Source organism: Zootermopsis nevadensis, unplaced genomic scaffold (assembly GCF_977971745.1).
Source record: "Zootermopsis nevadensis isolate Lab colony 2312 unplaced genomic scaffold, Znev_1.0 Znev_ptg000013l, whole genome shotgun sequence".
Taxonomy (NCBI): Eukaryota; Metazoa; Arthropoda; class Insecta; order Blattodea; family Termopsidae; genus Zootermopsis; species Zootermopsis nevadensis.
The window spans coordinates 9,591,310-9,616,436 of record NW_028259145.1 but is presented as its reverse complement, the minus strand read 5'-3'; the positions used below and the strand labels follow the sequence as shown (position 1 = coordinate 9,616,436).

Below are 25,127 nucleotides of genomic sequence, written 5' to 3'. Positions count from 1 at the left end.
AGACAGAGTATGTGTGTTTTTACATTATTTGTTGTCTCTATGATTGTTTACTGATTTAGTCGAAGGTTTGCCACATTTCTTACCGAACCGGAGTGTTCGTTGTCAAATTTTTCCTTCTGCTAAAATTCACAGGTCACAAATTTTTAACTCACTTTGTCAGAGAATGTCCATCAGCAATAAACGATTTTATGACCGTAAATTGTGAAATAACTTTTACAATTTAGATTGGTTAAGTGGTAGGAAACTAGCAGGGTAACAGATATTGTCTGTGGTGACGGGTTATCAGCCTCGTTTGTTTCATCGCGCTCCTAGGAATATTTCTTTATCTATTGTACTCAAGCACTGGGATTATTATCAGGATATTGGATAGCTGTATTATATATTTGTGTCTGAATTGAAACCCGTACAATACCTGATTGAGCCAAAACTAATAAAGATTGTTTTATATTAATTAGTTTCATAACGAAATATTTTAACCCATAGATACAGAAGGGAGAATCACAACAAACGTCAATCCAGTTTTAGATTAATTTTATTACAAAAAGTAATTACATCACCGAAGCGAAGTACTTGCTGTTTTTTTCTTTAATATTTTGTATATTTGGCTTATTGAGTCATAACACTTTATGTCCGCGACCTCGTTTGTAGAAATATACCAAGCAGTTTCAACTACTGTTCCCGAATCGTGCAGTATATTATTTAGCAGGTAACTAACTTGTATCATAACTGACGAGGCCACAGAGACAACGCGGAGAGTAACGTTATTGTACTTCCTAGATATGTCACGCAATCGGGTTAGTGGCTTAGTGTACCAAAACTCATAAAATTATCTCGATCAATCCCGGGAGACTATGGAGTTTAGCCAGTCCTTGTTTCTTAGATGGAATGTTTGTTTGGCGACTCTCTTAGAACTGCATCTCCTTATCTTTCAACTCATCTGAACTTCTAAGTGGTTCTCCTTTCATGTTTGTGTTTGTGCTTTTAGGTTATGTTAGTTTAACGTTGCAAATTCCATTCACTAAATCATTCTCATCCACGCTCATGATTAGTAACTTGGGTAGGATGCTGCATAACCTTCACAGAGTTGTTCTGTGGAAACATTGCATCACGTTTATACGAAGTTAGGTCTGTGTTTGTCTTTTAATTTTATATAGAATGCAGGTCCAATATTGGCTTTTCATCTAAAGTCTCGTCTTGAATACTTCTATAGATCGTATGCAGTAAAATTGTACAAGGAATAGCAGTTACCATCCTGTGACACGAAGGGAGAGGGAGCTACACGAGTTATAATTCAGTTTCTAGAAGGGGTGGTATGGGTGACGTAAGAAAAGAGAGATTGAGGGTGGTGTCGACGGTATAAGTCTGACAAATTACACGTAGGAGCGTAACCACGTGTTAGTTACGTGGTTTGTTCAGTGGTTGAGTTAAGACGAGAATTGCAAACAAGATGCAAATTAAGAACAGAGGACCCATCATTTCACTCTGGAAAATATGAAAGAGAAAGTTGGAAAATTTGTCTTGTTTTTGCTTGTCTCTGGGTCCTTGTACTCTATAATTGCTTTCACTTCAAGAAAGAATAAAAATGTCATAGCATTAGACAGCAGTTTTTAATGAAGGGTTTTGCATTTAAGAATAATTTTTTAATTTTATGTCACTTCACAGAACATGTTGTTTGCCAAATTAAATTACGAATCATCACTGATCCCCTGGAATGCAGATCCTGTGTCAAAACTTTTAGAGTTGTAATTTTTAAGTAGGATTTGAGAATCTCACGGTGGTGAGTACGAAGATGTGTTTCTTCTGGGTTATTGGACAATATGGTCGTTTAACCAGGCTTTGATGATGGAGGCAGGAAGGACCTCTGAAACGATGGAAAACTTATACCAGAGTACATTGCGCTACAACCCAGAAGACAGCGATCTTTATAAAATTTAAGTTTCAAGGTCACGTAGGACATTAGTTTTGTACATAGCCAATTTATTTTCGTATATGACTTTGGTGCCGTCACAGTGGCCGCGTGGTCTGAGGCGTGGGCCTTGTGCCGCTTGGTCACAGGGACCGTGGGTTCGAATCCGACTCAAGGCATGGATGTTTGTCTGCGTCTTTCTGTGTTGTGCTGTCCTGAGTACAGTTAGAGGACTTGAGATGGGATAATGACTAGTTGAAGGAGTCTTACCAACTGTCTAATAGATCAAAGCCAACGAAAAGTTTGGACTCGCAGATGCTCAAGGCACTGAAGAACGGGTCGCCTAAGTATCTTCAGTAAGTATATGAATTTAGCATTCTTTAGTGGATGAAAGTAATGATTAATTTTAAATCAGTTTAATTAAATTTAATTCGACTAAACTAACTAAATCTTCTTATGTATTCGAAACTGACATGTAAGAGTATATTTAGAACGTAGGTATGCCTGTAGGAATTCATTGTATGATAATTACGATATCATATACATGACTCTCCATATCCACGCTGCATTGTGTCTTACGTGTCCCCATTCCCTGCTACAGTTTTGAAAGAAATAGTCGGGTAAGTAAAGTTTCTGTGTTCAACTTACGTTGTTCAGGCACCGTTCTCATTAACACTTAACTCACTGTTGCATATTCTCATTAACTGCAAGCTTCAGTAGGCATTGTTCAGCAGCTGGCAGTTTCCTAAAGACCTCAAGAAGGATGAAAATAAAAAATCTAACGTATTCAGAACTTACAATATGCGTCATCAGAAGACAATACGGGAATAAGGAAACTGGTCATTGTCAAGACAACAATGTATCTACGTAAGAATTTTTTTAATGATGTGCTTTCTCGGAGGTCTAGAGGTGTTGAGGTTAAGAAATGGATCGATCAGCGCAACTGCGACATCTGAACATTCTTCTTTAGTGAAACTGCATACATTACGTGCTTTGATGAGAAGGGGTGCAAGAATGGCTTAAAGTCAAAAAATCCAAGTATTATGATTCAAGCGGTTATCTTGGGATCTGTTGAACATGTATTGAAATTATAGGCGATTTTGTGAAAAATGACAAAGGTTTTTGTCTAACGATTGTGTAGTAATTTCTTCAAAGCATGCCTTTAATATCGTTTTAGTTTTGTACTAAAATTGTCGTTCTGAATTTTTAAAATAGGACAGAAATCAATTTCGTGTTAACTCTTTGAGTCTGATTTGTCCATACTTGGTCTCCGCCTTCACAGCCTCTGCAGAGAATTGAACGGTCTTATAGAAAGTTGAGTTTAGCATTTGTCATGGCATAATTTATAATTCCGACCGATTAAAGTTACAGATATTGTTTTGTGTGAACGGCAAACATTGTAGCAATAATCGACACAGAGAGAACTCACAGAAATAAATATTTATTAATTCAGCAACTACTTTTACTTAAACATTCAAGTAACGTTAAAAATCGCCCTGTGTACAAATTTACACCGTCTTGAAAAATATTCTCTAAAACTATTCAAATGTCAGTATAAATAAGTTCAAGTGTCAGTATAAATAAGTTCTATAATGAAACTATTAATGTATATTGTATATTTGAAACACGTTACAAAGTATAACTTCAGAATGGGATGATGGATATTTATGGTGAGTTTTCTACGTTTTGCCATTGCATTTGTCTGTAAGAAGATTTGCAGGTATACCATATGTTCGCGTTTGTGATTTTATTATGAGACATATTAAAACACAGTTTTTCTAGGATTGCCCAATTTTCTCTGAATTTTATTCCCAGCAATCAGCCAATATTGACTGAATTATTTTATCAACTACATTTAAAAAAACAACGTATTAATTTAAAAGTAAAAGCACATTGCATGTTTTATATCTTTCTAAATAAGTGTTACAAAAATACAGAGATAACATATGCTTACTTTATGAGTACAGTCCAATAAAATTGCTTGTTTGACTGTTTTAAGCATTAGGCCAGGAGTTTGACGGATACATCTATATTTTTCTTGGTTCTCATATTTTCATTCTTTCGTTGGGCCGATAACCGAGTCACTTTTGAAAGTATTTGGTTGAAAATTCTCTGTGGTACAATTGCTTTTGTACCTGCTTTGCTGTAGCACCGTTTTGACAGGTAAATGAAAATCGTATCTGACATTGTCATTTATAACCTTGACAAATCCTATCATGAAAATGTATGCAGTTTGCAACTCTTTGTAGAATGATGATAATATGTGCTTTAATTACTCACACAACAAACATATTAGTAACAAGTCTTATATTATTTGCTTGATAATCTTTCTGGCTGCGTGTATGAACCCCTCCTAAGTACGAACTCAGTACTTCGAAAAAGTCGGCCAAAAATAAGGAGAAAATTTAGTTTAATTTGTTAAAGTAAACACAGTGTTATAATTTCATGGCGCGTCGTCAGGCCGCTGTTGGTGAAGGCCTCCAGACATGGGTGGTAGCTGTGAGTGTATTGAATAAGCAGTCACAGACAGCTGACAGTTTTTTCCCTCCTTCTCTGGAGTTGGGTCATGGGGTAACTCCCCAATGTAAAACTCCAGCATGTTACGAAAAATGACACCTGGTTTCGCACTTAAAGCAGGAAATATATTGACTAGTTTTGCATCGTACTGGGTTTTCGAGGACTCTGCTCCATGGAGTTATTTATGTAGTTTTTAGTTAAATGTCCACACTGCTCCCAATACCGCTATATACTTCGGGGAATGTATCTATTATTAGTAGTATTATTAACCTACACATATTAATATTATTATTAATTGTAGTGTTGGCTCAAGATAAGGACGGGTGGCGGGCTCTTCTGTGAACACACAATGAGCCTTCGGGTTCTAAGAAAGCAGGGCATTTCTTTACTAGCTAGCTGAGCATGCTTTCAGCTTCTGAAGCAGACTGCTCCTTGCTTTCTTGATTTCCGTGCTACCTACTAGTGAGTGAAAATTTCCAGTAATGTTGTCTGTGGTCACGAGGGTGCGTGGTGAGCTGAATGAAGTAGATTGTTGACAAATTTTTGTGATTGTAGTAAGTTTTTCCAGTCAAATTATGAAATGATTAACTTAAAACAGGACATAACACATTATTAATTTAAACGCTATATAAGCCATACAGTTGAAACAGAGTCGTAAAATAAGACACGAATCAATATACAATCTTATAGCATTTAACTATGATTTCACTGTGACTTGTTTCCAACTTGAACCGATTGAAACAAATATTTATTTATGTCAGTAAGTTGTTAACAGCACAACGTAGAAACCTCAACAGAATATTAATTGCAGAATTTGATGTGTCTTAGTTGTATGTGGTTTACGAAAGGCACACACACACAAAACTAGAGCCCCACGTACTGTAGTATTATTTTCATTAGAAATGTCAATTGAGGCAAGTTCATGTGTTACGTATAGGCCTATACAGAAAACTCAATTTACAAATATGTATGGCAGATGCAGCGCTAATAAAGGGAATGTTGACATATTTGAGCAAGAAAAAGTTTATAATCTCTCGAAACTAAATGGTGAATTATGTTATTTAAAATATCGATTCCTTTTTCATGCTGAAATTAAACGATTTTATTTGAGAAGGTCTGTACTAACAGAAAACCTTTTAACCTTAGATACTCTATTGCCAGCTTTTACTGCTGTTTCCTGGTGAACATTCTTCGCAGAATATGTGCATTCATACATATAACAGCTTCCAAAACGATATTCTGTGATCTCTTTCAACTTTTATTCTTGATAGAAAAGAATGGGTAGGGAGTTTCCTTTTGTAAAATTGCTTAAGCGCCTCGAACATTAAGCAAAAGCATCCAATCTGTGCGGAACCTCTTGCAGATAGAAGCCAACCTCGATATTATATCACATAAAACAAGGAACTATGATGCATAGGCATATTTTCATGCACTTATTGTTCCCCGTTCCCTAATTCCAAACGGACCCCGACTTTTTCTAAAAGAGCACTGAACACAAGTAATCGTCCTCTTATGCGTAAAGCAAAGAGTCTGCAAGAACAGTAGTTTGTACACAGGTTAGACTGAGGTGGGTTTAATACAGTTTATTTAAACATTTCGTGATACACCATAAAGGACGCAGCTGCAAATTAACTTCGCACGACTGTCCGAACTACAACAGCTTAGATCACATGTAACAAAATGTCTGATGTTTCTGTTTCACTTCTTAATTTAATACAAAACCATAGTTTCTAAAGACCTATTATGTTTATGGATTCGTTATACGAGGCTCGTCCTTAAAGTAAGTTTCCCTGGGGCCGTTTACAGAAACAAAACACAATTTCATGGAAATATTTATTGCAACAGATACAGCAAGTGTCCAGCTATTTTTCAACATATTCGCCACCGGAATTGAGATATTTGTCATACCGTGGGACCAACTTTTGAATACCTGTGTCGTAGAAGTCTGCCGCCTGGGATTGGAACCACTGTGTGACAACCATCTCCGCCTCTCTGTCATTCTCAAAACGCTGACGCTGACCGGACAGGAATTTCTTGAGGTGTAGGAAAAGATGGAAATCACTGGGAGCGAGGTCCGGGCTGTAGGGTGGATGATTAAACACCTCCCAGCTGAACTCCTGCAGGAGACTTGCTGTCCGTCGAGCCGTGTGCGGCCTAGCGTTATCACTGACCGCACTTCACAGTCGGCGGGAGCTGGAATAAGAACCTCCATCTTCAACAGCTGCAACGATGCTACTGTGAGAAAGCGGGAAGTACCGTTAATGCATGCGCCATGCTACGTCATTGCTCTATCACGTACGCACAGTAGCTTCGCTCAATATAAGGTTTGCTAGCTGTGGGACGAGTGGGAAACTTACTTTTGGGACGCGCCTCGTATATGGGAATTTTTGATTTGTTGTTTATGGGCTTGATTTGCTTAATAATTCATAATGATTTTAAAAGGTGTGGTCACAGTGGCCGCACGGTCTAAGTTGTGAGCCTTGTTTACTTCGGCACTGGGATCGTGGGTTTGAATCCCGCTCAAGTTGTCCGCGTCTGTTTGTGTCGCTCTGTCCTGCTTTGACGGTCTGGTCACACGAGTGGAACGTGCTTTTTATATATAAAATATTACTTCGCATACAATGTGGTGCTGTTCGTGAAGCATGTCCTCTGCGTTCATTGAGGGTTGGCGTGTGGCTTGCAGAGTCTCGAACGCTAATTGTGGGAACGTTGTTTTTGGGAAGACAAAGTAGAACGGTGTCAGAATCTAGTGACTCAGTTTATTTCTCTGTTGGAGGAAAATTAAAGGAAGTACTGGTTTCAGCGTGATAAGGCAGAGACCATATTGAGAACACAGCACGCATTTTTGGAATTGGTCTTGGCCATGGAGATCTCCAGACCAAACCTTGCTAGACTACTATCTATGAGATTTTTGAAAGGAGTTAATTATAATAACCGAAGAAGTGAAGCAGTGTCGAACAGAAAAAACTGACCTAGAAACAGCTCGCAAAATAGCACAAAACACGTTAAAAATGGCGGGTGCTTTTCTCTTAGAAAGTGATGTACATTTTCATCATTCTTTATAAAGCTGTCGTGTATGTTCTAACAAATAAAAAATTGTTGTATTGATGTGACGCTATTATGGTTAGCGTTGTGTCTTACGTTATCCTAGCAAGTACCATGCAGGTAGGCAAAACGGAAGCGATGGACGGGTATATTTTATGGAAAATATTTTTGTTATAATCTTATATAGTTATAAATGAACCACAGTAGGTCTTGTTTAATGAACCGCGGTGAATGTGTCAGTACAATGTTATAAACGATCTTCCAACCAATCAATCATAAATCTATCACTTTTCAATCTTGTGTGAACGTATGGCATTTGGAACGGTTACTTGCAGATATTACATTTTTGTGAATATGTTTTAAAAGTAATCTTCATGAGATTCATAATATACACCTCCTTACCCGAAATAAATGAAGCAGTCAGATTCTTAAAAATAAAGATGAGAAGAAGTTTACGACAGGAGCAGTTCAGTAACGACTTGTAAATGGCAATAAGATAATCGAACGGAAGGGATAAATAAAATTGTCATTTATACAGAAGGGATATGAAGTATCATTGGTCTTTGCAGACTTTGAAAGATGAGGGTATATGTGCTTGAATGCTTTATAGAGTATTATGAGAATTACAAAAAAGTAAAGTAGGATGTTCTATAACTTCATCTCCCTCTTTTGATTGAAATTTATCTAAAGATGCTTCTTGGGTCGATGGTAGCTCAGAGTGTTTACATACAAAGGCCAAGAGAAGAAACCAAGAGCATGAATGTTCTGATGTTAGTGAAAGAAAATTTCGGTTTATTATGGTGGATTTTGCAGAAGGGTTTTTATAGTTGCGTGCAAGACATCACGAAAATGTGAAGTATTATTGCATGACGTTACAATTAAAAGTAGTTTCCAAATAAGAATAAATGGCTATATATAATGCATATTCACACTGAGAATCCAAGCAATATTTTCATGTAGAAGTTAATTCGCAGTTTCTTCCGTAATGTGATCTGGCTTCTCTTACGGAGAGTGGCGAATTCACAGAACAGTGGGTATTAGAATGCAAAAAATCCAACTCTTATTCATGAACCGTCTCTTTGTTACGAAAAGATCGGTGTTTGATGTACGATGAGTGCACGCAAATTAGACTTACTTTCGCCGACTGATATCCGTGAAGCAGCTCTGCGGGTCGGGGCTCGGCGGTCAGACAGAAAGAAATCCATCCTGCATAACCAATTCGAGTATTCCAATTACCAGTTATGTATATTTAACATTTCATGATTTAGGGACATAATGAATACCTTGTTGGTTTATCTCTTATATGTAATTTAATTTATAATTTGTGCGAAATATGAGACAAGTCTTATGTATCAGTTGCAGCTAGAGATTACTATTTGTTAATCCTAATATCCGTTTTCATACTATAAATCTGTATATATATATTTTTTTATGTTAAGTTTCTTTGTCTTGTTTTCTTTGTGTTGAATTTTCAGTGCTGATAACGTTTGGGTACATGATCCAGAGTTGTTATTGTTGTACGTTGATATTTTATTGTTGTTTTGGTTGTATTTGTTTTTCGTTTATGGAGAATATGTTTTAAAGTTCTGAAACGAACGACGTGATCGAGTGGTTAGCACTCTTGTTTCGTAAATGTCGGCCCAAAGACCGGCTGTCATGATGGAAGTTTTTCGTGGTTTTCCTCTGTCCCTCTATGCAAATTCAGGGACTGTATCTTAAATTACGCTCCTGCCACTTCCTTTCGCATCCTTTTCAATTCGTTATTCACTATTATGCTCTCAATGGAAGTTTCGTAGTGTGAGCTACTGAAAAGACGTCGTCAAATATACTGCACATAAATTCACGATGTATGTTTTTCTATTATTTTATGACTTGACGTTGGTGTTGAAACTTGATCTCACTAAAACTTGTTCCATCGTCCTCATGATTAAAATGTCGGTCATTTGTATTTGGAATTTGTGTTAACTGCAAATAATGGTGAATATTTTACACTTAAATGGGTTTGGTTATATTGTAACAGATTTATTCTCTCAGAAGCACGAAACTTGGGAATATTTGGACGACATTGAGAAAATATAATTAAAAATGCTTACTTTGTTGTAAAACACGCGACATTCAAAATTAATGCAGCATAATTTTTCTGCCATAGAACTGGAACTGACAAATTAATTTACATTAAATTTGTTTCTTAGTCGTAAAATGCACTACAACTGCAGTTAGTGCTTTAAATTTGTGTGTATTACAAACGACGTGTTCTAAAAAAACGGTTGGCCCTAAATATGAGCCGTTGCCGGTCAAATGGCAAAAACCTAATTTTTGCCTCTCCTGTTTTTGTTATCGTTGGAACTGCTGACTTTGTTCACAGATCAGAATGTAGTAGTTCAAAATCCCCAATCATTTAAAAATATAAGCCGTCCAAATACCTGTCATTAATTACTGTCTGAATTTCTAGTTGTAAACCCTATAAAATCATGACATACATTTCAGACATCTACCTTACATTTTTTCAGTCAATACGGAGGTTAATACAGAAGTAGTTTGCTTATTAGAGGAAGAATGGTAACAGGGCCACCAAGATGTCTCCCGAGCACATCTGAAAACTTGAGATTTCTCCTTGAATCTTCAGTTTACCTTATCCGACTAGTTATACCCAAACGATAAATCAACGCCTGAAAGTACACACAGAACCTGTTTCACCCATCGTAAATTTTATAAACTACGATTATAATCAGAATTCTAACGCACAGCGTACGACAGGGAACATTGTTTGTATAATATGAAATAGTGTAGGTACGTGCTAAACTAGGAGTTAACCGAGAATATTTCACTTGTAATTTCAGATGTTATCCAACCATGCACTTCCTCCAGCGTACTCTATGTAATTTTCCATTTCACGGCTCGTAGGCGGCACAGTGATACGCACTTAGTTACCGGACGATGAAGAGAAGTTCTCAAAGCACCTTACCGCCTCAACTATCGACTGTGTGAAGAATGCTTAATGAAATATATTAATTTTGGATTCACAGAGCCTGTGGTCCTCCGTCCAGCTTCTCACAATGAGACGTGTGAGAATCGGGAACCAGAACCTACATGTGACAAACGAGAGTAGGCCGTGATGTGACGCGATGACGAGGACCACGTGGCTGATTTTCATTGGCTGCGTCCTACTCCAGGTCCACTGCGCCGTCAGACAAGGTGAGTGAAGAAAATTGAATAATTTCTCTCTAGCGGCTTGAAGAGTAGACGTTAAGCAGGAACAAATTGACACGGTGTTATGAGGCTTTTGTAGACGTCACCAAATTGCATGCTTCAAGGTCACGGAAGGAGCCCTCCGCTCTTAACGCGCGGCTTTGAGTCAACAGCATGGCGTTGTTAGCTTCGCTACGCGGCGAGTTCTGAGCTGGGTTCATTTACGTGACGTCTGCTGTTCATGTTGCACGGCTGTAATATTTTGATTTGACCTTGAAGCATGAAATTTTGTGACCACAGCAGTTAATGCATTTGTATCATACCGGTAGTTGAGTGCTGATAAACTATAGTCATTGTATTTGCATCCGTTGTGTGGAACTTAAGAAATTCGAATATAAGTGAAAATGTGAGCGTATTACGTATGGATGTGCTTACTGTTTAAGCAGACAGGGTATTAAAATACTGTTCACATCACCGTAAATGAACCCGTAAGTGAAATTTTAAGAAAGCTGGCTTGAGTGCGTAAAATTATCAGAAACATTAATTTTGTGTGCAGTTGAAACGTTCCTTGCTGATGTAATTCTTCTGTCGGACTTAACCATCGACTAATTTTCTTTTGATTAAAACCACAGCGTTTCGTAAGTTGGTTTGCCTTCCGTCTTTAGGCAACCAGTCCAACCTCAACGTTGAACTGAGGTTGAAACTAGCTGGACCAAGGAGTCTAACAGAGTAGGTATTGCCCTCCCGCTTAAAGGCGAATGTAGAAACAACTACGCCGAATATTTTGTGAGAGCTAGATTGTGGAAAATTGTATAATCCAATTACGTAATAAAATTGCATGTAATTTACACAGTCACAACAATATTAATGGAACGATTACAGATCTCCCTTGAATATACTCTATATTTGTGTTTGGGAATGAAGGTATTGGTCCAAAAATTGTGCTAAGGTTTTTGTAATCTTGTGTGATGATGATTAATAATATAGTTGTATGCGACGGTAGTGATATACGATTATTACTAGAATATTTACTTGCATAAATCCCCACAACAGGATACCACAGTATATTATTGCCCCTTATCTATATATTTACTGTAGGGTAAGAGACGATGTATAATAAGCAGGAAAATTGTAGTTCTGTATGTGTGCAGTAAGTTACTCTGTTACACTGAAGTTAATGTGACTGCTTGTGTGACATCCACAGTGGACGAAACATGTGATTTCAAGAATTTACTGTTGTAAGCAGTTTTAAAATTATGGCACCGAACATAGTGCAGTTAATGAAAGAGGCGTGAAATATGTGTGTAATATTTTATTCCGAAACTGTACAGTGTTCAATTATTGTAATTTCTTGTATATTGGAAAAATCCAGCATTAAGTGTAATGTGTTTGCAGGCAAAATGATCATGAACTCGTGGTTACAGCGTTAGTCATTCTAGTCGTTTAAGTGCGGAAGAAAATAATTTCTTTGATGAATGAACAAACAGAATTTTTCTCCTTGTACAGTTTTCAGTCGAAGATGTCTACGGTTCTATTCAAATCATATGTAATATCAGTTTAAGCAATCTGTATTTCGTATACGTGTGGATGGGTTTATGTTTTGGTAGCATTCTGATTTTGTTTCAACATAAGCCTCATGAAGTAAGGTACTTGTTGCTTAACTGCTCTGAGCTTACATAGACGAAAATTATCAAACGGAGCGGAAAATGAAATAAATTAATTTAATATCCTGGAGCTCCGTAAAATCACTATTGCCATCGCTTTAATCTGTCAGCCCATCGGAAATGTCAGCTTTTGATGTTATCGGAATATAACATTAGTGGGGTACTCATATATACATAAGCCGGTTGTCTGTTAACTTTTGTGCCGTGTTTAAAGTGTTATTGCATACTAATTCGTATTTAGCCTGTTAGTGAGTAAGCGCTGAGGTGTATTGGATGCTGATACGAATAAAGGATAGTTAAAGTAAAAGTAAAGTTTGTCCCACTATACGCCATGTAGGCGTTTGGGGTGAGTGGAGGTATAGCTCCTCTCTTCCTTGACCTCGGCACTAGAGGGGGGTGAGTGGTCAGCATCACGCTCCGGCCGGCTTTACCCCCGGGAAAAGACCCCGGTATCCATTGTAGAGGAGGCTGGGTGGGCTCCAGAGCCGGTCTGGACGCAGAGGCTAGAGGAAAAATCCTCTGCCCCCGTCTGGGATCGAACCCCGGTCGTCCAGCCCGTAGCTAGTCACTATACTGACTGAGCTATCCCGGCTCATATAAAGGATAGTTACATATCTTTATTGTGTTTCTTAAGGTTTTTTCTGAGACCACTATACAAACTCAAGTGAGTATCGTCCCGGTACGTCCGATTTTTTATCAACCGGGAATTGAATCAAATAATTTTTGTAAGTGAAGTTGTGCAAGTTTTTATTAATGAAATGTAGAATACTTACGCCATGTACTAATTATTATAGCCACATATCAACGTACGTTTAATTTGAGCTTCGTATTCAGCCCGGTACGGACTAAAAATAGGCCTATACCCAAGCGACGATTTAGACAACTTATTCTTTGTTTCAGAGACGAAACATGCAGGCGGATAGAATTGACGAGTCCGTAATGCGTTATGTTTAGGAACTTAGCACGGCGTCCCCCATTGCAGCTGGTTTGTAATGAATGCGCTACGTCTTCGGATGTCTGAGAATCAGAATCTTGTTACGCCTGTTTTCGATGACACGTAACTACGATGATACCTAGCAGGCTATATTAGCGCTAACGAGGCAGACTTGAATTTTTGTGGTCTTGGCCGCCCCGCCAACTTGTTGTAAATTCGAATGACAAGATAGTCTTGAATATACACGATTATTTTAATTTCATTTCGCTGCACGTGATATTTCATTAAACATACGTTTCATACAATTGAATGAATTATGGATTTATTATTCTAATTCAGTCTTTATTACTGATGCAATTAAACGATGTAGGATTTGAGGTTCTCACAGTGATGAAGACAAAGTTGGCTGACTCCTGGGTTGTAGCGTCTTGTAGTCCGGTAGTAGCTTAGCAGCGTCTCAGAAGTCAATGTTCCTTTTATGGTCAGGGAATCACCCTGATAACGGAACCATCAAGGACTTATGATTTCAAGCTTTCACGGTGACTAAGCATAATGAATTATTCTGGTGCTACCAGCCGCGTCTGGTGGCTGGTAGCCAAGGGAAGAATTCATTATACATCAAGGACCTACACGGTGCTACAACCCATAAGACAGCCATATTCTTAAACAATGTTTGTCTGAACCAAATCGAAATCAAACGAGAACAAATAGAGGTACAGATTTTGCTTTTCCGATCTCTACAAATATTTCATTATGAATATTATGACTGTCAATGAATTTCAAAATAATTTTGACATTCTTAAACTTGGCTGTCCACGAATTATTCTGTATGGAGTAACCATTAGTCTCCGTTGTTTTGTGTCAAGATACGAACCAAACCGAACGCGCTGAGACTTGTGGAATATAAAGAGATACGAACCGTAAACGAGGACCTTAGAAGAGAAGGACGGGGCAGGGAGACAGACGCCTGAACAAGTTTAAACTTTATTTCTTGCCAAGAACTTGATCCGATGTTTTCTGCCTCGGTTTTATTCTGCTGGTTGAGTGGCTATATACGTAACCTTCTGTGCATCCCCCAGTCTTCCACTCGTATGGCTGCTGCTGATGCCGATATAAATGAAAGCAGTTTAGCGTCTTTCATGGCCCACTGGACTAAACGAAGAGAGCGCTTTCTCTACGAACTCGGTAGATTAAACTACCAACATCTGAACTGCGTGTCTAACCCGTATTCTCCCGTACTCTAGCCATTGTTGTGTAATATTGGCTGTAATTTGTGATTGTATGAACGTGTTAATAATGTGTTTGATGTCCTGTAGTTTGCCAGCTAGCAGCATGTTAAATTCGGAGAATAATTTCTGAAACTCAATCAAAATGTCTTGCCTTCTAGCCCCCTGTCTAAAAAGTGAAAATTTAAATGTACGGAACAGAAATGTTACTTGTTACTTTGCGAAGTGCGAGACTAAGATCCATCAGTTAAAATGAAAAACACAGATTCAGGTTGTGTGGAGATAGGTTGCTGAAGGAAATATTCGGACTCAAGAGAGAGGAAAAACAGGAGACCAAAAAATTGCTGCTTCATAATTTACACCTTTCACGATGTAGGGTGATAAAAACAGGGGTTGTATTACTCTTGGGGAGGATGAGAAGTATATACAAAATTTTAGTCTTAAAGCCTGAAGATAAAAGACCGCTTGCAGCACCTAGATGCAGTGTAGTGTAGTGCAGTGCAGTGTGGTATTATTGGGTCTACTACGGTGTAGTATAGTCCAGTGTAGTATTGTAGTAATTAGATTATACTGTAATATTTTTAGAATGTAAATTTTTATTTCAGTGAGGACTGATTTGAATAAATTGCATTTGATAAAACAAGCATTTCTTCGCGACATATTAAGTAAGTTTTTGAAGCGAATTCCATGTAAACACTAGTGACTACATGATTTTGATGGAAATATTAATGTACATCGTAATTTTCGTTTTATCATCATCAGTCACGCTTTTATGCCTTTATATTCATTTATTTATATTTTATTTAACTATAGTTTTTCAGTAGTTCTTGACTGTGTAGCTTGGAGTGAGAGGATGATGGTGAATAATGCATTGGGAAAGATGTGGAAGGAAACGTTCGTGGTCTAATTTAAGGTACTATAATGACATTTTCCTGGAGGGACTGAGGGAAACCACAAAGAACCTGTCAGGATAGCCGGTCTTTGGGCCGGGACTTGAACCTGAGTCCTTCCGACGCCTTTATAAAATGCACTGCAGTGTAGGTGCAGAATGTAGAGAATTTGTGTACGTTTAACCAGGTAGCAGTGTGAAGACATGTTAGGTTACAGCTTCGTAATTAACGAATTTTGAAATTGAGAATGGCTTGTGAAATGTGAAGTTTAACATGTTTGCTTCATGTGTTATCTTAGTGGAAACCTTCACTGTCTCAACGCTAACATCTGGATTTTAACGTTTAACCGAAGATCATTCTAAAGCAAAAGAAAAACATAATACTATTAATGCCTACATTAAAATAGGATACAGTCCAATAAATATAAAAACACTATTTTGGAACTAAGTAGAATAAAGCAATACAATAAATAGAAGTTTGCTATCTTGGAAATGAGTTTTTTTGTAGCTACGCTTTTCTTAAGTTTAGAGTATAAATGGTATTGTTTGATAAAACCATTGAAAGGATCTTCTCTTCATTTCGTTTCTTAGGCTGTTGAATTCGATTTCTTTTTCCGTTCTTTTCGACGCTTTTTTATAGTCTCATTTCTTTTCCATTTAGAAGTATTAAGGGGAAGAATGAATTGAAATTCTTCAGATCTTTCACCACTTTAGTCCAAAATGTAGCCTTTTAAAGAGGCTATCTTACAAACGCACACGCACACAATAGAAAAGACTTCGTCTGTTGGTGTCTATAGTTTTGGATTTTGTTTACTGCATCTGCGGCCATTTAGATGTCGTAAGGTTCAGGCTTTTCTCAATCGAAGGGCCCCAGTTTTTATTTTACTTTACTAATCAGCATAGCCACCAAGATTTCGTTGTTTAAATGAAACTTGTATAAATTGTTTGTAGAACAATTTCGGGATGTCATATTTTTTAGTTTTGATCGATTAAATCAGACAAAATTTGATAACTGAAAACTACAAAACACGAAATACTTCTCAAACATACACTTGAATCAAAAAATGATTTGGAGAATGTAATTTTATTAAATTATAATAGCCGTACCTAAATAACTGTGATTGAAGATATTAACATGATAAGTATTTTACATGTTATGTTACTTTGAAACTTCATAACGTTAAATTGTGGTGAACAGATTGCATGTGGGCTTTATAAACGAGAATATTCCTCTTTAAAATGTGAAGTTTGTAGTGACGTTGTCTCTTTCAAATGACTTGTCTCTAACTGTAAGGATTTTAAGGGATGATGAGTCCCCTTCTGTGATCGTTGGAACCATAATTCCAGTATCCTCTTCACAGAACTGCGCCTATGAAAGCAACTCCAGTCTTGAGTAGTAATATTTAACTTGTGCTCCAAGAACATAGTACCTTACCTTTTTTCAAGTGCCATTCATCGTTTCAGGATACAGAAACTGCTTGGGAGGTAATCGAGTGAGGTGGTATGAATACGAATGGGTAGGAACATCGAAATACACGTAGTATTATGAATTTACTGTAGAGTAAACGTATATGGATTTCACTGTCACGTATCTTACTGCATAAAGTAGACAAAATTTAATACATCGCTTTATTTTCTTACTTGAAAGGAACTGGTATTTGCTGTGTGCTTTTTATAAGCAATGAAACAGTTTTAACCTCAATATGTCAACGCCTAAAGTACAAAGAAAATCTATAGAGGCATTTGCTGTTGCTTATCTGCGCGCGTTCTTACGTGCGTGTATATGTTTATATATATAACAAATTGAAACTCGATTAAAATTCGTGGCGTGATAGTTTGATTTATCATAATTTTAATACAATTTTATAATTAATAATTTGTATTTGCGTTATCAACAACTGCTAATTTTACTAACTTCACAGGCCACGTCATTCATATTCTTAATCTGTTTGATACTGGTATGATAGTTAAAGCTTATACGGTATTAGACTGAGCAATTAATTTTGAAACGGATAATCCTTGTGCTGTTGTAGATGGATGAAAACGGATAAAAGAGGTCTCTGTTCTTCAATTGATGTTATGTTGATATTGACATGCATGTTCCTAGTCAGGTACATAATTTCGTAGAGGAGAGGCATCTAATAGTCCCTGAGCTTGTTAACAAATTTTCTGCCTCATTTGGGACCCGAAGGTTGAGTGCCGCTATCACAAGAGCCTGGTAGGTTTATACTTATCCTGAGCCAGTTAAGTGCAATCACACCATCAGAGACATCTATTTGAAACGTAATACATAATTATCTTTTAATTTATGCATAATCTCAATGCAGGTCGTCTCGCTTCGTGGTTTCGTATTAAAATGTTTCACGTGCTTCTCGATTTCCATCTGTGGTCAATGTAACTATCATCTGTTCCATCCTTCTGTAATTTTTCTTTTTTTTCTTAAGTCCCACCGTTCAATAAGTGTTTTTATATCCAGGGAAAGACCCAAATTTCACAATAAAAAGAAACAGGCGAAATTTTATAGTATTTATCAGCGAATTATTCCAAGCTTAATTAATTGGCTGGTTTATCTATTAATTTCTGCGTGTATAATTCGTGTTTCAGACATTTTATTTTGTATTCATACCGAAGCAGTGAATAATTGTAGAGAAGTCTTAATTTAAATTTTCCGTGATCCCACAGAAATTTAAGTAAGATAATTTGGATTAATGTGACCGATTAGTTTTTTCGCTTTGTGTAATTAATTGTTTTTGGAATTTAATAAACATACTTATTTGTTTGTTAATTAAATTCGCCACCATCCTACATTTCATACTTCCTCTATATACAAGTATTGATAAACTTGTGAGATATAATTAATAGTATTCGACTTTGGGGCGTGATTCTTGCTTTGCTATCGAGCTGATAACCTAGAATGTCGGCGGGGAAACAATAATAAATCATTCTTATCTCACTGGCTATTGCATGACCTGTTATTGCTAATACAAATGAACGTTTGGAAATATTATACCGTGGAGTACATGTTCATCTCTTTCCTTTCGAAGAAGAGAGGGTAGTTTTATGAGGCCCACGGCTGTCAACTCTTCGTTGTGCTCTTGAGCATTTCAAGATACGTGCTGAGAGAATTCAACATCTTCGCAAATGTACACAATGCTTCACAGTTCTTGAGCGTTCATCCTGCTGTTACAGAAAACGTGTCGTCTTCTCAGCAACTTTTGTGACGAAGATCTTTGGCGATATTTGGCAACTTGCAAGCAGAATAGCATATATCTCTTCACACAGAGCCCGATATTGCCGTTTGATTTTGACCACAGTTGGAATGCATTGATAGATTATATTAAAATTCCATAATATTCCTTCATGAAAATCTTTTCAGAGATTCTAAATTTGTTACATGCGTATGGTGGGAGGCAGGTATAAAAAAGTGAAAGTAAACTACATTCCCCTACACACCAAGCAGGAATTGGGGGGGGGGGGGAGTGGAGAGTGTTATAGCTTCTACTCATTCTTGACCTCGCCTCAAGAAGGGGGTGGGAGGTCAGCGTCACACCCGGGAAGAGACCCCGGGACCCATTGAACAGGGCCCCAGGCTGGATGAAAAAGACTATGGTCCCTGTCTCTTTCGAAGTACGGTCGTCCAATCAGTTATTGTTCTGACTGAGCTACCTACCTCGGCTCTTGATGGGCAATATATGGCGACACTAATAGATGTATTTTGTAACTTTTCGCAAAAATAGCGTCATTTACTTCGAAAATTCATTGAACGCTCTCTTAATTTATTGTAGATTACATTAATAATGATAGAGGAAAAGGTTTGCAAAGTTTTGGTTTCTTGTCCAGAACTGACACGGCTTGTTGCCGGAAAGGAGTCTATCGAGTTATGTTGCTTATTGATACAAAACATTAAACCATAATATTTAGATTTAAATTCACCCATGAAGGGAACACAAAGTATGGTCACAGTTATATATGCATATTTGTGATAAGTTCAACCTCTTTTTCAACACAGGTCATGATACGTGTAGTACGTACATAATATTATGCATATAAACAAATAAATTAGCATGAATAAGAATTACGCTTCTTAATCTCAGTTACTTCTAAGTATACGTATTTTAGTTTTGGCGAAATTTGGGGATGCGGCTAATATCCATTAATAGAGAGCTATAGCCGTAAAATTAAGTTTGTAATAGTGCGCGCATCAGCAATATTTAGGACGCATTTGTCCCAGTTTCATAGCAGACATTTATATTACCTATTAGGATAAGAGAACCTCATCCTACGATGAGCTTTTATATGATCCTATATATATTTACGCGTGCAGTGAGGATCTAGCGCAGTGTGTACTCAGTTTCGGTTAGAATCGAAAATTATGCTGAGATTTATAGAGTTATAAAGCGTATGCAGAATATTTTTATACTCATCTCCCGTTTCCTTTTAAAATGGAAAATACGTTCTCTCTCTCTATGCAATCCATAATGGAGAATAAATCTAATACCGTATGTAGTTATTTATGCCCGTCCGTTTCAAAAAAGGTTGAAATCTTATTCACATAAACAGTGGGGGCTATAAAATTATCGTACCTTATGTTATGGGCCTTCATTGAGGTCTTTTAGTATTATGATCGTCGCAGTAAGATCCTTAGATGACGCAGTAAAACCCTCAGAAGAACATTTTATGTAGGTAAATGGACATAGGATATCTCATCCGTTTTGATCTATTACCGTTTGATTGAACGTTGTTGTAGAGTGGTTGGTGGTATTTGGGAAGTTCCGGGTTAGAGACTCTGTACGCAGTTTTCTTTCTCTTTTTCTCATATGTCCCAAGAATTTACCGGAACAATGGTCTGCATTAAGTAAACTAGGACCGCTCACTTTCCCATATTATCCAGTTCATTAGACGCACATAATACATGTTTCGATACAAAACTTATGTAGCTGAATTATCTTCATTAAATGAAGAATAAAATATCATAATACATGAGAGGTTTCTGAAGCCTTATTAGTGCTGCATAATGCGGTTAATGCAGTTCCGTAATTCGATCTTGCGATTCTTTAACAACCCTTTACCAATTGCTGAAGTTCAGTAGTAGTTCTTAGAAGAATTAAAATGTACAGCTGGGCCAGCTGCGAATTTTGTCTCCATATTTCCATGCAGGGTGTGAGAAAATATCAGTTGATCTGAAGGCAATGGGAGGTGTGCCCGAAGAAACAAACATTCTTCTTCCTTAATCAGAAGCTACATTATTCCCAAAAGAGAGAGATTCTCTTCATTATAACCTGAGAAACTAGGTAAAAATTCGGATATCAACCGCAACTCGAAGGATGAAAATCCTAAATTGTTTCTGATGCGCATCTGATGTATTTTGTAAATATTATTTTTATTTTACGAGTGAGAAGATAGGTAGACCTATGGAATTATGTCGGCATGTATGCGCTTAAAACAACTGCAGAATCAAAAAATAATAAAACAACAACAGATTGTCCTAAAACAACAATACATTGTGTCATAAAAATATGTATAAGAGAAATATTAACATTGTGCGTATACAAATTTTTGGACGTACTGTATATAGATCGTATTCATAGAAGCCTTTGTAATTTACAGTTTCTTGATATTAGCACTTTAAACATGGTAGACGTAAGAACTTTATAGTTGAGAGGAACACTAATTTCACTACAAGCACTCAATCTTTTGATATCGAAATTTGGAGTAGTAACGGATCTTTATGAAAAATTCGCCTTTTTTGGGACAGTTCTTATTAATGTGAAGCCACTGATTTTATGGCTGTCCTGTAAAATTTATAACTATCTGGTGGTATGGGAGCAAGTTAGTCATGTGATTGATATTTTGCATGGAGATAGGTCATTAAGGTAGATACAAATTTAGTGAGGGGATTGTGAATGCAGACTAAACACGTCGTCGATGCGAAAAAATGGAAGTTTGTTTGTGGAATTTAACGTAATCAATGTAAATTAACTTACGAGCAGAAATGAAGTAGTAATTTGTGTAAGTGTTAATTTATAATGCTTTGCTGACTCGGCATTAAGATTGAAGCATCTGAAAAAATATGTAGACTTGGTATGTTCTTTCGAGAACTTCTTTTAATGTCATGGAATTTTTACCCTACCGGCATTATAGAAAAGACTAACCTCGTTCTCTGCACAAGTTAGGATAACTTTTCATAGAAGAACACGAAAGAATGACGTGACTAATATTTTCTCATGACCCGACCAAACTTAATTGATAATTACGAGCGTAAAGAATTTAATCAACGAATGTAGACTCAAAGGGTCCACCGAAATTGCATTATACTTTAATTATATTATATAATATTTAATTTTCTTTGATGTCTGGATTAATTATACGAAGAAACCGGAGAGGGTGAAGAGGAAGTAAATCGTTAAAAACTCGTAACTGATAGATGAAGCTTTTCGTTTCTCTGCCTGCCCTGAGTATTTCATTAAGGAAGAGAAAGATGATCGAACAGGTGATCAAGCGACTTAGTGTAAGTGGTTGGAGTTTAATATCGTTTCATGATGATTTATTGGAACCTTTGATATAGGCCACTGAAATTGTAATGCGAAAAGTCATTCCTGCTTCCACGTGTCCCCTAAAAGACGTTGAATTTGTCGACCAAGTAACATAAAACTCAGTACGAAGTATACGCTCTTTGGAGTATGAAAGGATTAAAATGTTTATGAACAACATGGATGTGAGGAAACGTATTTCACTTAGGATCGATTCTTAAGTATTTTAAGTATGCTGTCTCAGTTTCTTGTGTTGTATAGCGTCGATTCCAATATGGTGATTCGCTTATTCGTAAGACTCTTTTTATTAAGTTTTCGCAGTTGGAGTTCAATGAGTAACTTTGTATTTCGGGATGAGGCCGAACTGTTGGACAACTATCAACATTCGACGAGACCTAACTTAACCTAAAGCCGAAGTCCATTTTTAAAGACTGTTAAGCTGCGTAGGATTTAGCAGGAAGTAGGGTTGGGTATTTAGAAGTAGGCTGCTTTCTTGGCGTTCACTTATTGAGACTGAGGAAAATTAGTGAAAATTATGGTTGTAGCCCGTAGTGAGACAGAGATAGTGATGTGGATGCAAAAGTTTGAACGACAGTGATTGTCAAGCTGGTGTTGCGTGGCTTATACAACTTGGTTAAATAAATAGTGTATAAAGAAGTACAAAAATTTTGTATCTTCGTTTTATTTTTGCGTATATCAGGAATTCCACCATGTATATTTAGATAATTATTTCAAGATCAAATTTCCAGAAGTTGGTATCCCTTCGTGGGTGTGAGATAAACATTGTAAATTGTTTCATAATATCGACATCCCGTACGGCTTTTACTTCTGACTGGCACTCGGTAGAACTCAAGAGAGTGTTAGGTTAAGATTTGCTTTATGATTAAATAGAATACAATTTTAACATTGTACACTTATAGCCAAATAGTTATAATACAATAAGAGTACACGTAACACAGATAATCAGGATTGTGCAGCGATACAATTTTGGACTGGTAATCAGAAAGTACACGGATTGAATCTTAGGCAGGTTCCCGTTGTTTTCTTAAATCATTCAAGGCGAATTCCGAAAATTTTACCCGAAATTGGCGAGATGAAACTCTTTACAAGTCCTTACGTATACTAGATAAAAAATAGAGCCTGAAGAGGGGAAGGGGAAATAGAAGGGGCAAGGTGGAGTGAAGTGCTTTAAGAACTATCACTTCCACTGCCAGCACGTACCACGGTTGGGTAAATTCCGACGTGTGTATTGTATCGGTCAACCAATCACGGAGATATCTTGCGACAAATATGCTCTTAATTATCAGCTGCTGTCTCGTTTTGGCGCTATATTACTTCTCAAATTGAAAAAAGTGATAGTGGAACCACGGTTCCGGAGAATTAGACGTAAATACGTCTATACGGAAAGGAAGTTTATATATTGGCTTTATTCTAAATATTTCCTTTATACACGCTTTACAGTTTAGATAAGTTTGATTAAGACATTGCTTATTCAACTTGAATTAGTTACGCTTAAGATGGGTCTGTGGTAGCTGAATGCAATGTAAAGTAATGTAATGTAATGAAATGTAATGTAAGGTAAGGTAAGGTAAGGTAAGGTAAGGTAAGGTAAGGTAATGTACTGTAATGTAATGTAATGTAAGGTAAGGTAATGTAATGAAATGATTTATAGGTAACAACAATGCTAAGTAAACAGATGACGTTTCCTAGGTAACAATAATGCCGAGTAAACAATTGACGTTTCCAAGGTAACATAACAATGCAGTTACACTTTTTCCTTTCACTTTTTCCTTTAACTTTTTGCCGAATGACACTGACCCTAAAATATAGTCGTATTTACGTCAAAAAAGTCCTATCTACCATAAGTGCCAGAAACACTGATATGTAATATTAAGGAGAAATGCGCAAGTTTCTATGAAGTGTAATTAAATAGTTTGAAAATATCAAGACATCATTCTGCAGAATCCCTAATTTTGGTTCTGTAGGTAACACTTCCTTCAAGTTAATATCGCAGAAGATGATGGGATTTTTTTTCGACACTCAGCAGGGTTTAAATTGTTCTCGTGTTCAGTTACTGCCCGAAGAATGGAGGATTGTTAAGGCACTTACGCCGTATGGGCAACAATAACCTTCTTGGCAGACATACACATACCTCCAGTGTGATCTTCTGTTAGTCACTGAGAAAGATTACCTTTTCGGATGTGAAGAAACGAAAACCCATTTGTATGCACACAGGACCTCTCTTATTTGCTTTCTTATTAAGATGTAAAGAAACTTGTTAAATTTCTTGTTTTCAGCAGGATTTGAGAAAACAGAGAAGATGTGATCTTTAAAATGTAACTGATCACAACGAAGGTCTGATTTAATGAAGTCTTTCAAGAGAACGTCTAGAAGGTTGACCAATGGTAGACAAATGCGAATGATCTTATAAAACTGACGTGATGTTACAAGAAATTCAACGAAAAATTACAAGGGGTGGCGCAGAAGATAAAGAGAAATATCAACAGAGAAAATGAACCTTCTCAAGGACTCGTTTCTTCAGACATTTCGAACACATATCTCGGAGGTTCTCATTTTAAGAAGAATAATCAAGTTTTCAATATAGTGTTTGGTTGCTGGTGTTACGATGCTCACAGAAGCAATGACACCTTCGAATATGTTTATGAAGTCTTAGCACTCAAATGCTCTCTGAGATCCGCCCTTCCGTGAATAGTTGAAGTGATTTGCTCACGTAAAATGGCTGCATATAAAGTTGATGTCAGACGAAGCAAGCTTACCATCATCACAGAGATATCAGTATGCTGCTGGCACAACCTGAGGCTTCCAAGGCTTTCTGAAATATCTCCGCACTGAAGCCAAATGCAAAAAAAAAAAAAAAAAAAAAAAAAGAGAGAGAAGAAAAGTCGACTTTATAGCACAGGCTTGCTAGGTTTGATGTTCCGCAAGATGTCGTAGAAACTCTTCGCCATCCATCCTCGTGCACCGAATACTGTCCTCATCAGTTCGTCAATATGTCACAGCATACATATGTCGTTTATTTCCCTTCAGTATCCATATATAAACCTAGGTCGCTTGAAAATATATCTACGTTATGTGACTCAGCTTGGTGTATATATAAATTTGTATTCTGTTGAAAGACCGTATATATAGAATATTTCTTAATTTCGTGTCAAAAATTATATTACCTTATTCTAGGCTGTAAAATGATCAGGAAAGCTTTAATACAT

General features: G+C 37.0%; 1 protein-coding gene across 4 annotated transcripts in view; it reads left to right on the top strand.

Moving 5' to 3' along the window:
- The window catches only part of LOC110834116 (zwei Ig domain protein zig-8-like), a 520,500-nt gene that overhangs the window by 183,273 nt on the left and 312,100 nt on the right, over nt 1–25,127 (top strand). For all 4 annotated transcript variants that reach the window (XM_087348580.1, XM_087348582.1, XM_022072950.2 and 1 more), the window contains one exon: nt 10,495–10,663. In XM_087348580.1, coding sequence (XP_087204706.1) covers nt 10,594–10,663 — 70 coding nt within the window. In that variant the 5' untranslated portion in view covers nt 10,495–10,593. The remainder of the gene's footprint in view (nt 1–10,494; nt 10,664–25,127) is intronic.